The sequence below is a fragment of the Monodelphis domestica genome, chromosome 1 (genome assembly GCF_027887165.1).
Source record: "Monodelphis domestica isolate mMonDom1 chromosome 1, mMonDom1.pri, whole genome shotgun sequence".
Lineage (NCBI taxonomy): Eukaryota > Metazoa > Chordata > Mammalia > Didelphimorphia > Didelphidae > Monodelphis > Monodelphis domestica.
The window spans coordinates 598,060,382-598,077,969 of NC_077227.1; the positions used below are offsets into that span (position 1 = coordinate 598,060,382).

A 17,588-nucleotide genomic window follows, 5' to 3' on the forward strand; every position below is an offset into this window, starting at 1 on the left:
TATAGCTTAATTTTTTAAAGCATTTTTTCTTTAACTGAAATGTGTTACTAGAGTGGATATCCAACAGATGTGTCACAGCTCATTATGTGACTCTGGCACCACCTGGTGGTAGTGAACATATCTTAAGACTGGCACCAAGAGAGAAGACTGGATGCTGAGCCTGCAGTGCAGTCACAATTCAGGCTAATCATCTGACAACTGATGCAGAGTGATAATGAGAGCATTAGAAATGGTGTTTTTTTTTCCCTCGAGGAGTTTTAGAAATTCTAATTGAAGATAAAAAGGGAGTCCCAAGAACACAGAAGTGACTTAAGAACATTTGCAAAGTATAAATAAATGCCAGTGTTACAGCATCTCAGTTTACTGACATTGGAGAATGAGAGAAAGGTTAAAGGTGGGCTTGGGACAGTATTGTACCTTCTTTGATTTCTTCTTGATTTCTTACCATGTCCTTCTCTTTGCCTACTTTCCCTACTCTCTCATTGTGTTCTTTTTCTTTCTTCCTATCACTAGTGTCCTATTCTTCATTGACTCCATTAGTGTGTTTTTCCTTGTTTGCTTGTGTACTTAAGAGATAAACTCTTCCCTGTGATGATGATGGTGCTCCTCTCCCGAGGAGTTGTCTACTCTCAGGTTTTTTTCAATGCCAGCTATTTGAGAGTAGGAAATGATATGTGTTGTTATATTATAATAACTCAAATTATATATGAGTAATAAGGAGTGATTGTTTAGATATGATTTATTTGTCATGAAAAACTTAGTCAAGACTTACTAAGCAGGGATTCTTAACTATTTTTATGCCATAGATTTCTTGGGCAGTTTTAGTGAAGCCTCTGCATGCCTTCTCAAAATTATTTTTTTAAATGCATAAAACATTAAAGATCACAAAGAAAATCACCAACTGAAATATACACCCCCCCCAAGTTCTCAGATTCCCTGAATTCTTACCCAATTTAAAATTCTGATTTGTCAGGCTGGGGGGGGGGGGGACAGGTAAAGTTTTCAGGTTGAGGAGAAAGATGGTATGTGGAAGGGAATGTAGAAGTAAGGAAGGAGTAAAGAAGCAAATCTCGATGAAACAAAAAATCCACCTTAAAGAGTAACAAAAATTGGATTTGATGTTAAAAAGAATATAGTTGATAGAAAGCCTTGAAGGTCAGGAATAAAAGTTTAAACTTGATACATTCATCAAAAAACAGAGCATAGATTGTTGAGCAGGGGAATTACATGTTGAAAATTAAACTTATTCTAGCCCTTAAGTAGAACTAGATTTAAGAAAGGGAGAAGAGATAGGAGGCTCTTGATATATGAGAGAGATAATAAAAGACTTGGCTTAAAGCATTTGCTTTAAATGTGAAATGAATAGGCAACTTTAGAGACACTGATAAAGAATTCAGTAAGACTTAAGATCAGTCCAATGTCATGAACATCTATTAAGTGTCTGCTATGCGCAAGGTACTGTGCTAGGTGTCAGAGAGACAAAGGAAATCACAACAATCTGTCTCTACCTTCAAGGAGTCAACATTTTACTGGTGGGAGTGGGTTCAGCATGTAAATTGACCACAAATTCTTCAAATAGAGCTGGGAATAATATTAGAGTTCATTTCATCCAACCCCCTCATTTTGCAGATGAGGAAACTGAGGCCAGAGAGGAGAAGGGACTCGCCCAAGGTCACACAGGTAGTAAGTAGCAGTCAGTATCCAAATCCAGGTCCTCTGACTCCAGATCCACTGTCCTTTCTATATTAAATGTTTGGGGGGTATGGAGGAGGAGGAGGAGGCGGAGGAGAAGGATGAGGAAGAGGAGCCAAGAATGACTCCAGTGATGTAGCTCTAACTGTCTGAAAGGATGGAATTGGGGGAAGGAGTGGGCCAGGTCACCATTGACCCCATTGTAGAGAATTAGTTTCAATCCAAAGACATACTGCTTTCCTTTTCTGTTCCCTAACTGCATCTCTGCTACCTCTCTAGCCTCTCCATGTGGTATGTCCTGAGCAATATACCCAGCCTCCCCCTGCCCAGTCACATCGTATGGACCTGATGATTGATTGCCAACCCCCTGCAATGTCTTATCGCCGTGCAGAGGTGCTTGCCTTGCCCTTTAAACGCCGCTATGAGAAGATTGAAATCATGCCTGAGGTGAGCTACTTTACTTCTCCACAGAATTGTAGATTTCTTTTTCAGTCAAGTCTATTGAAACAAGATGCCCAGAGCCAGCTTTCTTCTTGGCCAAGCCCAAAGAATATATCAAGGAAGTAGGTAGAAAGAGAGAGGGAATTTTTTCTAAACCCTTACATTTTTCAAGCCATGAAATACACTAATCATTTAAATAGTATCATTGTGCATAGTAACCCTCCATCATTCTGATTCACTGAACCAAGGCAAAGCCTTGAAAGATATGAATTCTTATCTTGCCTCTGTCATTGGACTTCTGGAATAGTTATGATTTTGTGGAAAGTATTTTTATTGTTTTATGGAAAAAACATTGTATAGAGAAATAAAAGTGACCACAAACACTATGGAAATAGATATAACATAGAAAGGTATATTCTTTATACTCATTATTAATGAAGCCTTACTTTTGTAATGCATTTAAAACTTTGAACCTTCATGTTTCCTGTTTCATTTTGTCCTTTAATGAAATCAAGTGAAATGAGTTGGGCAGAGATTCATAGACCTGCCCCTTGTCATACAGCTAAAAGAGTGGTGGAATGGGTTGATGGGGATATGATTGGGAATGTAGACTCTAAATGATCACCCTAGTGCAATTATCAGTAATATGGAAATAGGTCTTGATCAATGACACAAGTAAAGCCCACAAGTGGAATTGTGCATTGGCTATGGCGTGGGAGGGGAGGGAAAGAACATGAATCATGTAACCATGGAAAAATATTCTAAATTAATTAATTAAATTTTTCAATTTAAAAGAGTGATGGCACCAGGATGCAGCTCTTCAGACCCTAGATCCAATATTACATTTCATTTAATGCAACAAATATTTAAGTGCAATTACATATAGAGACAAAAAAATTAAAAATTTCCTAACTTTAAGGAACTTGCAGTCTACTGAGGAATGCAAGATAGTTTGGAAAGAGAGGGAACATTAATCATTAGGAAAATCAGAAAAAGCTTCATTTACCTGTGATGAGGTAACTTAGCTAAGATTTTAGGAGGCAGAAGTGATGCTTGGGAAGCATCTTATACAAAGGCAGAGAAGACAGGCATAGCAGTCAGGGAACTCAGTTATCAGTCCAGGTTGGCAGGAATATAGAATGTGGGAAGGAAAATTCCACTTACAACATTGCCTATAATTTATTTTAGCCTAATCTATAGTCTTTGACTCATAAGTGTCCTAATGTCTCCCATGTGTATGTAACTTTAGGAACTTCTCTAAATATGAAGAAATCATAGTAAACAGGAACACATTTTAGAGGAATATGTTAAGCTCTCCTGAGGTCATGTCATGCAGTGGTAAGAGAAACAGGAGAATCCAAGTGAGTTGTTCGCTACCTTTCATTAGCAGAAGCCTTCCATAAACCCAATTGTGACCATATATAGCAGCACTGGCAAAGATTTTTGAGTTTGAATGCCCAGAGGACAAATTTAAGCTGTCCTTGAGCCACTCCTCCTCCCCCCAACCCCCCAACATTACCAGAGAGAACTGAGGGAGGAAGTGCTTGCTTTGGGCAGCTGGACAGAGGTGCAAAAGGGAGGATGGAGCAGCTCTCCCCGTGCCAGCAGTGGCATGCATGCCAATACTTTGCCAGTGTTGGAATATAGTATATTCCACAGCATGGAGTAAGAAGGAGCTGAATAGCTTGTAATGGGAAAAAAATGCGTAGTCCCCATTTCTTTTTCTGTTTTTAATTAAACTTGTAGCTTCATCAGTATAAGGAAGTCCTTGTGAAGAATTTGTACAACTGCAGAGCAGCACCTTCTCTACAACTTTATAGACTTAGCAGATTGCCTGGAGCACTGAGAGATGAAGTTAGCTACCCTGTCACACAGCCAGTATGTGTCAGGGATTTGAATCCAAGCCTTGTGGCCTAGAAAGCCATCTTTTTTTCCAAGTCAGCCAAACAGCCTTACTTTTCCTATTATACTTAGAAATTTACATGGAGTATGAGGCTCAGATTTAGGAATCTAGACCTGAGAATAAATTCTTTAAAGATGACAAATGTTAGTCTTCTAAGTCAAAATGATGTTGCAGGACCAGACAGATAGCTATTTTTTGAATGAAATTGAGACACATAAATTTGGAAAATGAATGAAAGTCATCTCTAAATAAACAAAGTAAGTCCTTCTTAATGATTCAGTATTACTTAAAAAAAAAAGATAAACTTGTCGTGAAATATAACATTGTCTAGTTTTTAAACTCACCACTCAGTGTTATAATCTATCAGTAACACTGATCCAATAAGCAAGACTACTTTCTTACTGCTAGTATGGGGATCAGGGTCACTGACATGGGCTTTTTGATACCCTGCAGAGGTAGTCTGGGTATACCTTGTTGCTCGTGTGACTTTATGGAGCCCATCTGCCATGGGCTCCATATGCAAATGTGATCTTCCCTTTTGAATCTGTTTTTCAATCCTCCTGCTCCCAAGGGTTTTGTCCTCTCAGCCTAAAGGCTGAAAAAGAATGCCATAGTGCATCTTGTCTAGCTAATATATTAAATTAAAGTGTTGGAGGGGAAGATAGGTGGCTCAGTGGACTGATAACTTAGGCCTGGAGATGGGAGGTCCCAGGTTCAACTTGGGCCTCAGACACTTCCTAGCTATGTGACCTTAGGAAATCACAACCCTCATTGCCTAGCTCTTACCATTCTTCTGCTTTGAAACTAATACACAATGCTTGGTTCTAAGATGGAAGGTATTGGTTTAAAAAATTTTAATTAAAGTATTACACTAAAACTCCTACCATATAAATGGTATGTTTCTGTTCTCTAGAGGCTTGGATTTCTGGGACCTCTGAACAACTGTTTCCTGTAGCTACCAAAAGCCTAAATCCTCCTGCTCTGGTTTCTTCTCTTTTTCCCATCTTTCCTTGGTGAAGATAGCAAAGCCTAGTCACCCTGATATATGTAACTACTAACATATATGAGGACCACCCTGGCTTTTATCATTGCAGCTTTAGAAGGATCCTTAGTGTCCTGACCACTGAGACACCCTTCTTCAAGGCTGAGTGCTAAATCATACATCGTGGATTCTCTGAATTTATTAAAAAGTTCATCTCTCCCTCTATTTTGAGTCTAGAGATTATTGCCAAAATAGTTTATTTCTATATATATTTTAAAAGATCAGATTACAGCCCCTCCACACCTTAGTATAGGTTTTTATAAGTTGCTATGCCCATAAAGGTCCTTACCTAGTGGCCTCTCCATCCAATAGCTCATCATAGCAAAAGGTAACTCCACATATGCCTCTGGGGCCCAGGCCAAACCCTGACTCTAGAAGGGCTGAAAGTACTTCAAACCAAAGGATTTTAAAAGCATTGCTTAGTTGTGGTGGCCCATGTCTTCTTGGCCTATCTTTTGAATGCATTTGGAAGATTTTCTGGATTAGGATAAATAATCTTTCCCAAAGGAATTTGGTCATTTCCAGGAAATAACATGGTACATCTGTGAGTAAGTTTCAGAATCACCATCCTGTTTTGCTTGCTCAGTGAGTAAACCTATTTACTTTCATCAAGTCCAGTTATTGGCCTTTCTTCCTACCTCTCTGATACATGCTGAAGCATCTCATCCCCCAAAGCTAACCTGGATGATTCCCTAATGTTAATCTTGGCAATCCTACCCATTTCTGCTTAGCAGATTATTCATTATTGCTACTGTTTCTTGGTACCACAGGCAAAGGATCAGAATATTTTTTTTCCCTTTTCAGAGTATAGTATATGTGGCCACTTGAAAGTATTATTGATTGCTTTGGGAAGCACCTATCTGAAATGGATGAGATGAAGCGGCAGCTTTTGTTTTGCTGTTAATGCAAAATAAATGGTGTTATTACTCAAAGGGAAACAACTCTTTCCTTAACTTCCTTGTATAATAACCACCCCCACCCCCAAACAAAATCCCTTTCTGCTAATCATAGTAATCTCAGGAGTTTGGTTAGTGCCAATAAAAATTCTGGCATTTTCATTGTGTTTTAAATTAATAATCAGGCCACAAGGTACCTAATGCACAAGGAAATCCTGTTCAAGTGGTTGGGTAAAGCCCTAGAGTTCCACACAGTTCCTAGGATAAAAGCTATAGTATTTTTGATTATAGCATCTTTCCAGCCCACCATTCTAAAAGAGGTATCAAGTCATAAGCCTTATCTATTCAAGTGTTCTAAAGAGTCTGTTTTGAAAACTATTATTGGAAATCAGGAATAGTCCCCTAAGTATGATCAGGAAAGGTATCTTCCCCACTCAATTTCTAATGACAATATTTCTGACCAGATCTATTCCCACATAATGTATGCTCCTACATATAGATCCCAAGAGCAGATCTTACTGCAGACCTCCTGTCAAGAGGTATTGACCCCAGAATTTTAGGAAGGAATTCAAGCTAGACATATAAGGAATCCCCATTAGAATATACTCAACAAATAGTCATCCAGCTTCTGCTTAAAGATCCCTTAGATCAATCTGCTTTTAGATAGTTATAATTGTTAGAGTTGTTTCTTGACATCAGACCTCGGTGGGCCTCTTTATACCCTTTCCCCCATTGCTCCTGCTTCCAGTCTCTACAGCCAGATAGAACATGTCTAATCCCTCCTCCATAAGATAGCCTTTCACTTACTTTAAGACAGTGGATATGTTCCTTTCTCCTTCTCCAGACCTCCTTTTCTTCAAGCTAAACATGTCCAGTTGCTTTAACATTTGCTTATATGACAAAGATTATAAACCCTTCTCCATCCTGATGGATGGAGAATATTTCCCAATTTATCAATATCCTTCATCCCAGAACTGAACACACCCACTAAGCACTTACAATCTATGTGCCAGGCACTGAACAAGGCAGAGGACATTTTCTTAGAAGCTATACCCAAGATCTCATTAACTTGTCACTGCTAACTTATTGAGGTTGTAGCCCACTAAAACCCCTTAAAGGTTTTTCAGAACAGCTTCTTTGAAATCATGCCTATCTCTGCTTGTAAAGTTACTTTTTTTGTACTCAAATATAGATTTATCCTTAATGAATTTTATTTCTTTTATTTCCATTTATCCTTATTGAATTTTGTCTTCTTATCATCTTCATTTCTCACCATCACCCCACTTCCACTAGAACCTGAGACTCTCATTTATATATTGTTGTTCAGTTGTTTTTAGTCACGTCTGACTCTTCATGACCTCATTTTACAGATGAGGAAACCAAGACAAACAGGGTTAAGTGACTTGCCCTGGGTCATACAGCTGGTAAGTTTCTGAAAACCATATTTGAACTCAGAAAGTATGAGTCTTCCTGACTCCAAGCCCAGTGCTTTATCCATTGTACCCCCTAATTGCCCTATTATTTACATATTATCTTTGCTCTTTGAGATCAGGGACTTTCTGGCTTGTTTATATTTGTTTATCAGCACTTAGCCCAGTACCTGGCACATAGTAAGAGCTGAATAAATTCATCTATCTTTTTAGTTTGAGCTAAGTACTCCAGCTTGTAAAGAACTTATTGGATCCCACCCATAATAAATAAAGGGTGTTAGCTTTTCTTCCCAGCTTTTTATCATCTAAAAACTTTATGAGTATGCCATCTCTACACTTTTATTCAATTCATTGGTAAAAAAAAATGTTAAGTAGCATAACATCAAGATCCCTGGGTTAGTACTCCACAGGAGACCTTCAACCATATTGGCATTGAACATCAGTAACCAGTTCTGAATCTTTGTAATTTTATTATCTTCTAGTCCATAGCACTCAATCATATTTTCAAAAACATGTATTAGGGAACCACTAGGTAGCTCTGCAGACTGAGAACCAGGCCTAGAGACAGAAGGTCCTAGATTCAAATTTGGATTTAGACAATTCCTAGCCTTGTGACCCTAGACAAGTCACTTAACTCCCATTGCCTAGCCCTTACTGCTCTTCACCCTTGGAACCAATATATAGTAGTGTTTCTAAGATGGAAGGTAAGGATTTTTTTTTTTAATCTGTCATCTATATGTAGAGCATTCCCATATCTACTAGCTTAATTGTCCTGTCAAAAAAGGAAAGGAGGTTAATATGGAATAACCTCTTCTTGATGATGCCATGCCATCTCTTTATAATCTTTCCTTTTCTAAAAGTTAACCAATTAACTCTAATAATTCATTCTAGAATTTTCCCAAGAATCAAACTCAAGGTCACTGGCAGAATCTATTTTCTTCCCTTTTTTGAAAATCAGTGCAACATTTTCCCTTCTTTGATCTTGTAATACTTCTCCAATTTTCCAAGATTTTTTTCTGTTTTGATCAGTTTTCCTTAATTTGTTTTCTTTTGTAAAAAAAAAAATTTTTTTATAGTTTTCCTATAAGGGATGGCTCTCTAGAAAAGGAGAAGAGGAGAGATATGGGAGAAAATATCAGTGATATAAAACCATAATAAAAATCTATTTTAAAAATAAAAGTTTTTTAAACATTATTGAAAGTGGTCAATCACATTTGTCTTTTCTTTTAGTATTTGAGAGTATAGCTCCATGGTGGCAAACCTGTGGCATGTGTGCCAGAGTGGGTCACTCACCTACCCCTCTCCATGGGTTCCTGAGGACATTTTTCACATCATCCCAGTGGGACCACTTCCTCCCTTCCCTGTCTGGAATAAGGCAAGGAGTTCACATGTGGCATGAGGGTTGCAATTTGGGCGTTCAGTCTCTAAAAGGTTTACCTTAAAAATAAAATAAAAGGTTTGCCATCACTGATAAAGGTCATCTAGACCAAGCAAAAAGGTATTCTTTCTTACCAGGTCATTAAGATCCTCACTTATCTTGGATATCAACTTCCTATTAATCATTTGTATTCTCATATTCTCCATGCAACAATCTTTCTCCTTAGTAAAGAAAAGGAATAAACTATGATTTGGACTGCTCTGTCTTCCTTCTATTGTCAAGTATCATCATCTCATCCATCCTAAGCAAAGGTCTTCCTTTCATGAGCCCTCCCTTTTCTCCCAGTAGAATTCTTTTTTTTTTTTTAATTACATGTTTGTTTTGTCCTTAGCTCTCCTCAGGAAGCTTAGCTCATTCTTAGCATTAGCATTCCTGACGCTGTTTGTATAAGATCATGTCATCCCTGTTACCTAGCCTTTCTTCCATATTGCACATTTCTTCATGAAATTTGAGTTGGTTGGTGAGTTCCCTGAACATCCACTTTGGTTTCTTTAGGTTTCCAGTTTTCCTACTCAGCAGAATTGTTTTCCTTTGTTTCTTCATAATTTCATTCTTAACGATCTTCTATTCTTTCAGAGCGGACTTTTTTCTCTGTAGCATTTTAGTCCATGGAATTTTCATTCCTTCCTCTTAACTCTCCAAAATCTGCTTTTCCCAAAATCTAGAATGCAGATCACACTGTACCTAGATTTCCTTTTTTGTGCCATAAAGTGTTTACTTCCCTTCTAGAGTTTCCATCGTTTGCAGCCAAAAGGCTAGGTCTTCCCTAATAGTGAGAATTCATTCTAGAAAATAATTTCCCCGAGCTGGTTCCTCCACCTTTTGAAGAATGAAACTGTCACTAAGTAATATCAAGAAGCTATCAGCTGTTTTGCTTCTGTCAGAAAAGAGCTCCTGTAGACAACTTGCCAATTGAAGCCTTTTATCACTACAACATGTATATCATGCCTTTCTACTGGGTTCATGATCTGTTTCCCAAACTTCTCCTCTGTTTCCTCTTTCCATTCAGGTGTTATATGGTGTATTTCAGTGACAAAGATTACTGTTTCTCCTTCTATTGGTCTTTATCCAGATAGTGTCTTCCATATTTTCTCCCCTGGTTCCAAGTTTCCTAATATGAGGATATAGTGATCTCTCACCTGTTGCAGGAGTTATATTCCAGAGGCCCCCCCTATGATAGATGAAAATCTGCAAAGTAGTGGCATTATATTTATTTTTATTTATATATATTTTAAGGCTTTTTTTTTTTATAAACCCTTCCCACTCTCCTATAAACCTTTTCCACACTCTTATTAACCTACAGTCACTGAACCAATCAGTGCCCAGGATACAGAATATAGCACTGTGGTTGCTCACCTTTCATTCCATCAGCCAATAGTGTACCGTGATAAGTGTAACTCCATAATACAGAATTAGATTTTTTTTTAAACCTGTGAAACAGTGAAGCTGTGATAAGTGAACTGTGATATAGCTAGGGATGCCTATATCTTCTTAATACACATTGCTACACCACCCTACTTTTATCAGTTCTTTTTCTTTTGAAAAAAGTTAATACTCCTTCACAGGCAGGTTCCAGACATGGGTTTCATCCCAATAAATCTCATTAATACCTAAGAAATCAAATTTGCTTCCTTGTGTGAGGATCTCTGTTACTTCTTGGTTGTTGCCTAAACACCTTCATGTAGATAATTTGAGGCCACAGATTTTGGTAATGATTTCTTTCTGAGATTTAGTCTCCTGTGAAATTCTGGGTGTCTCAACTGCTATTCTTTATTATAGATACTTTCTACAATGGAATCTTGAAAATTTTTCATATATAGCCTTCTCTCTTCTATATATCTCCTCCCCCATCCTTCTTAGTTCTTAGCTTTTAAAAATTAGATTACAAGACACCTAGGCAATACATTTTAACAGCCATATTTAGATATCCCTTATCTATGGCTGGGTAGGTATATTTCCTTCCATTTTAAGTTTTGGTCCAGAAGTCCAAATTTTTTCTGAATCCCTCCCGTCAAAGGTAACAGTGAGGGGAATACAAACTATGGCCTTCATTTTTTTCCCAAAAGATTCATAATCATTGGTAATACTCTGTAGGTTTTTTGTAGACCATTTTATGTTCACATGACTCAGCAGAAGTGAATAGTTGTCATCCTTTTTAATAAGTCTCAGGAAGTTCTCTGTAATATCTTCAATACATGCCCCAGGAAGACAACAGACCTCTCTGTTGTTCTTGAATCAACAAATAGCTGCCTCAATCCCTCTAAGTAAGGAATCACCAGCTACTGCGCCTCTTTCACAGACCTTTACTGAGTGATCTTTCACCTGATTTCTTCTTTACAAACAACTTTCTCTTTGAATTATCCAGTTCCCCCTTTCAGGCAAAGCCTCAAATCTATTGTTAGCCTCCAGTTTTTCAGTGGTCCTTTTCCTTGCCTTTGTCCTCTGTGTCATAATATTCTGTTCAGTGTTCCCCTGTAAAGGGACTATTTCTTCTCTTCTACCTTAGTTCCCCTTTTTTCCCATTGGAGTTTTGGCTGTTTTTTTTTTTTAAAAAACATTTCATTGTCCCTAAAATTTTGGCTTGTAGAAAAGCGTTCAAGTCCTTCTGCATCAGTCCATACTTGGAACACAGATAACAGTCAACCATGTGGCATGGCAGGTCACCAATATTATGCAGCTTTAATCTACATTAATAAAAATCTATTGCCCAGAATGAGAGTACAGTTCCCTAGCCTAGTTGGAACATATTCAAAATACTCTATTCAGTCTGGAGCATTACAGTTTAGAAGAATTATTAATAAAATGGAGATATGTAGAAAAAGGGACCAATACAGTGAGAGAATTGGAAACTGCACCATATTGGCAGATCATTTGAAGGAACTAGGGATGTTTAGATGGGTAAAGATGATTTGAAATAAAGGAAAACTACTAATTAAGTTTTTACAAAAGCAGACTAGGCTTCCTCATGAGCTGTGAGCTCCCCATCAGTAGAGATTACATGACTACTTTTCCAGGGAGTGCTTTGGAGGGGTTCCTGCTTCACAGAAAGCATTTGTAGAATCTCTTAACAGTTTCTCATGAAGCATTCTATGCACAGCATCCCATTTAATCATCACAAAAATCATGTGGGATAGGTAGTGTTAATATCAGTACTCATATTTTACATATAGGAAAGCTTGGGTAGATATGAAACTTACCAGAGTCATACAACTGGAGTTTTGACCCAGATGTTTCTGACGTCCCATTTGCTCATTATAAGAGCAGAGCAAGGCATTAAAATAACTAAAACTTGGTCCACCAAGAAATGCTGCTTAGGTCCTAGGAACTGTATTCAGGTCACCAGCTGGATAGAGGATGTTGGTTTAAAGAAAACTGTTTCACCTCAAAATGCCTCTTGGAATTCTCTGCAAAAATCATCAGAGATGTTCTCTCATTTCTCCTTTTTTTTTCCCCTCTCCCTTCTCCTCCTTCTCCCAGTCTTTTGCTTAGAACTGAATCTTTCACTTCCTTTCATTCCCAGAATTATGAGAATAAGATGAAATATTTATTAAGCTTTTAGAAAATTTTAAGGCACTAAATATATATATATATATATATTTATATATATGTGTATGTATATATGTATATGCCAGCTATAATAATTATTATCTTAACTATGTGTAGAGATTTAGGGGGGAAAGTCAGTATTCATAAAACACTCTTCATATTCATGGTGGCAAAATGAACACAATCATAGCAAAAAAACCATGTCTTGTCTTTAAGTAGCTGTTGATTCCTGAGTCGGCCAACAAGAGTGCTAGAGGATGAATGGAAATGGGATAGTGGGAATCCATGGACCTTACTATGTATAAGCTCTGCCCAGAAAGCCAAGTTTTATTTCCAGATTGCATTTTAGTTCCTGATCTGGATGGGGCAATCCCATGTCTCTTCCCACATTTTACAGTGCTCCCTGACTAAAAACTACCCTGTGTTTTAGCTTGCAGATTCACTGGTGCCCCTGGAGATTAAGCCTGGCATTTCCTTAGCAACTGTTTCTGCTGTACTGCACACTAAAGATAACAAGCATGTTCTTCAGGTACAGTATGGAGGACTGGCCTTTCATGGTTTGCACAAACTCCTTGATCCACTCTGGTCAAGCTGGGGCTAGGGATGGAAGGAACCCCTCTGTTCAGTATACTCATGACTTCTCCCTTTAGTCAGCACAATATTCTCATCAGGCTCAAAATGAAATAAGCTCCCAGAGCTGTGGCATTTCCCTAACCAGCAAAATTGTGATCCTAGGCTACTTGATAAATTATATCTGAACCAAAGAGTGAGCTGCATATAAATTTCTTTCCACTTATATCTTTGGCTACATGCCTCAGTGAGATAAAAGAGGAAGGTGATTATTCATAGAGAAGGCTGCAAATTATCTGTGTCTGCTCATAGCTCAATAAAGACCTCAAAACTTTCTTAAACTTCATTAAACCAGCCAACAAACCGATAATGCTATGCACAGCACTGTTTTAGGCATAAAGGAAACTATTTCACAGATCTGCAATTTCATCCATGTGAGTATTCCCTTCACCAACATATCAAAATTCCTGTGCAAATATAGAGGTCTTGGATATCTCTGCATATTAGGTTCTCTTATAAAGTTGCTGTGGCAAAGAAATCAATTTCCCTATGACCAACCTTATGAGAAGCTTCAATTGGAAATAACACAAAACAAAACTGAAGCTTTTACAATGTAGCAGAGAAGATAAGATTCACATACATGAAAGAATCAAAAATCTTTTAGGAAAGAGAGATGGTAGTAAGTGTGTGGCAAATAAACTAATATGCTCCCTCTCTCTCTTTCTCCTTGGTATGACTACTTGATACCATGAGCCTAAAATCCTATCCACACTAATTTCTCAATCTTTGATCCTTCAGACAGGGGATGCCTAAAGGTCCAGGCAGGAACACTAGGCTGACAGTGTATGGGAAGATCCTCCCTTGGACAGTTCCCAACCAGCTTTGAGAGTTTGGGGCCAGTTTTATAGCATCATCATTATTATTTATTTATTATTTATTACTACTACTACTAGCATTGACTTTGCATTCACGGTTTGTAAAGTGTTTTATATCTTTTATCTCAATGATCTCTCACAATAATCCTGTGAGGCATATGTTATCCCCATTTTAGAAGTGGGACACAGACTGTAAAGTTAATGGACTTGCCCAGAGTCATATAGCAAGTAAATATATGAAGCAAGATTTAAACTCCGGTCTTCCTGACTTCCCCTTCCAACAGTGTCTGGTGTGCCACACAGCTGCTCTAGGTGGTTGAGAATACCCGTTCTTCCTGGTCAATTTAAAGTCAGGGTATCTTGCCCGATGTTAGGGCATTAGCCTTTATTGTCAGCATGAGAAGCTAGTATGCCCCTGAGAACTGATATAATTTTGATGCTCTAGGCTCCTCCTAGGCCCAGCCAGCCCCCAGCCAGCAAGAAGAGGAAGAGAGTGAGTGATGACATCCCAGACTGTAAGCTTCTGAAGCCCCTCCTAAGTGGCTCCATCCCTGTGGATCAATTTGTTCAGACTTTGGAGAAGGTAAGACTAGCTCACATTTCACTAGAATGAACAGAGAGCCATTGCTGCTCTTTGTGGTATTTTCTCTCTTTTCATTATGTTGGCAACTTTCAGTCCATCTGTGTTCTCTCCAGTGATTATTCATTGACCTCTGCTTGAGACATTGATTTTCCAGCGTTCTCTAAGCCCATCTACAACCTCTACCTCTTTAAACCTATTAACTTACAGGATCAATGAGGAAATAGGAGAGGGAAGCTGAAAAAGAGAGAGAATATAAATGAATGCCTTCCGTACTTATTATGTACTTAGCACTCGGGGAGATAGCACATATAGGGTAGCGGTGGCAAAAGGCCATTTTGGTTTGGAAAGTTACAAGGATGGTGAACAAGGCTGTAGGTTGATGCACCCCTTTCGGGAGTAATGACAAAATTTGATGTGATCTTTGTTTCAGAGCTGGAGACCATGGGTGAGGAAGGAAGATGGTCAGGGAATAAGAAATTAAGTATGCCTGGAGCATGCTCCCTACCCACCTAGACCAGTTAACCTACTCACCCATTAGAACAACTAGACCCCATGGACATGCCAGAGGTCCTCATCCTTGTCACTGCAAAAGAGAAACCCTGAAGGGTAAAATTTATAAGTGACAGAATCAGGATTTATACCCTGGCCTTTAAATGCCACATCCTGGATAAGGATGTTGGATTTGCATGGATTACATTGAAACCCATTGAATAAACATGCTTTCTTTCTCTTTTCTTCCATTTGTCATCATGAGGATCATATAGTATTATCCATAGGTTTCTAACCCATGAGTGAGAAAATTCTTACAAAGCAGTAGAGAATGCTGAAAACCCCTGTTGTTTCCTCTGGACTCCCTCTTTCTATAGATTCACTGAATCCAGGGTCATTCATTTTGCCGGGCACAACAGTGCTTTCCTAAAGTCAAGTCTCTTGAATGAGTCTTTGGTCTCTGGGGAAATGAGCTCAGACCTACAGCTAGAGGAACTGAAAAGAGCATTCTGGCTGTTGTCTTAGACCCTATTAACTCCAAACCCAACTGCCTGCTTTGTCCACCTTGATTATAGTAGTCAGAAGCTTTCCTCCATTGGACCAAGCCTTTGGCAGATTTTTAGTGGGTTTTCATGAGTTTTTGAAGTCTCTTTCAAAGTACATTGACATTAGTGAGATTCCAAAAAGCAGTTAGACAAAAGGAAAATTTTGTGAAAGAATTTGAGAGTCTGGAGGCCTGGGTTCAGATCCCAGCTCTGATATATAAGGACGTTTTCTCTGGTCAGAGGACTTGCGTTTGAGTCCTACCTTTCTGACTGTAGACAATACTTTAGGCTCATCTATTAAAAAAAAAAAAGAGGGAATTGGAACTTGTCTCAATGTAATGAGACTTGTCCTGAAATTCAAAACTATTCTGAAGCAAGCAAATCTGAAAATCTTATGTAAATGAGTTGTTTTTTTCTAGGTAGCAAGATGGGCTCACTTACTAGATTTAAAATTTGCATTTACTAGAAGGGGCAGCTGGGTGGTTCAGTGGATTGAGAGCCTGGCCTCGACAGGAAGTCCTAGGTTCAAATCTGGGCTCAGACACTTCCTAGCTGGGCGACCCTGGGTACAGGGGGTTAACTCCCATTGCCTAGCCCTTACCACTCTTCTTCCTTGGAACCAATACACAGTATTGATTCTAAGACAGCAATGCACAGTATTGATTCTAAGACAGAATGTAAGAGTTTTTTTTTCTTAAAAGGGAAAAAAATACTAGAAATGCCCATTTTTATTTCTTTCTCTTTATAATATGCAAAGCGGAAATAACACCATTTTTATGATATTCAATGGCCAACTACTTTTCCAGTCCAAAGACTCACCAGTCTCTTCTCTGCTTTGCTCTTGGCAGCATGGCTTCAGTGATGTGAAAGTGGAGGACACAGCTAAAGGACACATCGTCCTCCTACAGGAAGCTGAAACCCTTATCCAGATCGAAGAAGATTCAACTCATATCATCTGTGACAACGATGAGATGCTCAGGGTTCGGCTTAGAGACCTAGTGCTCAAATTCCTTCAGAAATTTTAAATTAAGGAGGTTGAACTAGGTTACCTTGAAAGTCACTCCCAGCTCTAGGACTCTGAAAACTCAGATTATTTCTGCCTCGGTGAGTCAGCAGGATGGTTTTCAACATGGGGAGAGTTGGGAAAACAAGTGGTGGTCAGTCATGGGAAATCCCTGATCTCATGCCACTTTATTTATGCCACATAGCTCAAAAATTACTGGAGAGTTTTCACGTTGACATTCTCCTCAGTTTTTAAGATGGTCCCCTTTTATTCTCAGATCTGGACTTGGCTTGAGTACTGAGGGAAATGGGTGTTCACAAGAGAAAGACTGGATTTAATGTATAGAAATACATTTCCCTGGATTTCCACCACTGGCTCAAGGAGCTACCTCTTCATAAATTCTAGACTTTTCTTCCCAGTTTGGGTCTCTTAAGTAACCCAGGATAAGGCAGCAACTTCTTCATTGGGTATAGTGACCAGTACTAAAGGCGATTCTTAAAGACTTCACTGGTTTAGTGGAAAAATAAGGTATCTAAACAGACCTTTATTTTCAAGGTTTTACTTGGCTGAGAAAGGGGAACTACCTTGTTTGACATTATTTGTTTGCTTCCTTTATTGCCTTCCCCAGAGAACTGAATCACAGGATGGCTTTTCACAGAAAAGAACAAAATAAACCACATCAATCTTTATCTTATTTTTAAGAAAACTTTCTTTCATAATAAAATGTAGTTATTTTTTCCAAACTATACTGAGCTCTGTTGTACATAATACTTTTTGTATTCATTTGATCGGTTTCGTTCCATTCCTACAGTTTGGGGATAGAAATGAGGCTTTTCACAAAAGAATTAAGCAGGCCAGCAATGCTTAAAGCAAGAAGCCTTTATTATAGGTGTTTTAATTCACACAAAAGAACCTAGCATGAGGTACCCTGATGCAGGAAAATGGGGAGAGGGACCATAAGGGAAGGATTCAGCCTGAGTTTTGATGGTTTGAAGACCACAGGCCATAGGGGACTGCAAGGGGGAAGGTTAGGGAAAAAAGAGACAATGGGCCCATGGAAACACTCCCCCTAGGCTGGGCACAACCTACCTTTGCAAAGTGTTCCATTTTTGAGACGGCTAGAATTGTGTCTCTC

The 17,588-nt window shown here is 38.6% G+C and overlaps 1 protein-coding gene across 4 annotated transcripts in view; it reads left to right on the plus strand.

The window, feature by feature from the left end:
• The window catches only part of INTS9 (integrator complex subunit 9), a 124,304-nt gene extending 107,105 nt beyond the window's left edge, over positions 1 to 17,199 (plus strand). For 2 of the 4 annotated variants that reach the window (XM_016423569.2, XM_056813717.1), the window contains 5 exons: positions 1,630 to 1,683; positions 1,972 to 2,139; positions 12,819 to 12,917; positions 14,279 to 14,416; positions 16,299 to 17,199. In XM_016423569.2, coding sequence (XP_016279055.1) covers positions 1,630 to 1,683; positions 1,972 to 2,139; positions 12,819 to 12,917; positions 14,279 to 14,416; positions 16,299 to 16,475 — 636 coding nt within the window. In that variant the 3' untranslated portion in view covers positions 16,476 to 17,199. The remainder of the gene's footprint in view (positions 1 to 1,629; positions 1,684 to 1,971; positions 2,140 to 12,818; positions 12,918 to 14,278; positions 14,417 to 16,298) is intronic. The other 2 variants (XM_007476499.3, XM_007476500.3) reach the window with 2 other exon arrangements.
• The last annotated feature ends 389 nt before the right edge of the window (positions 17,200 to 17,588 follow it).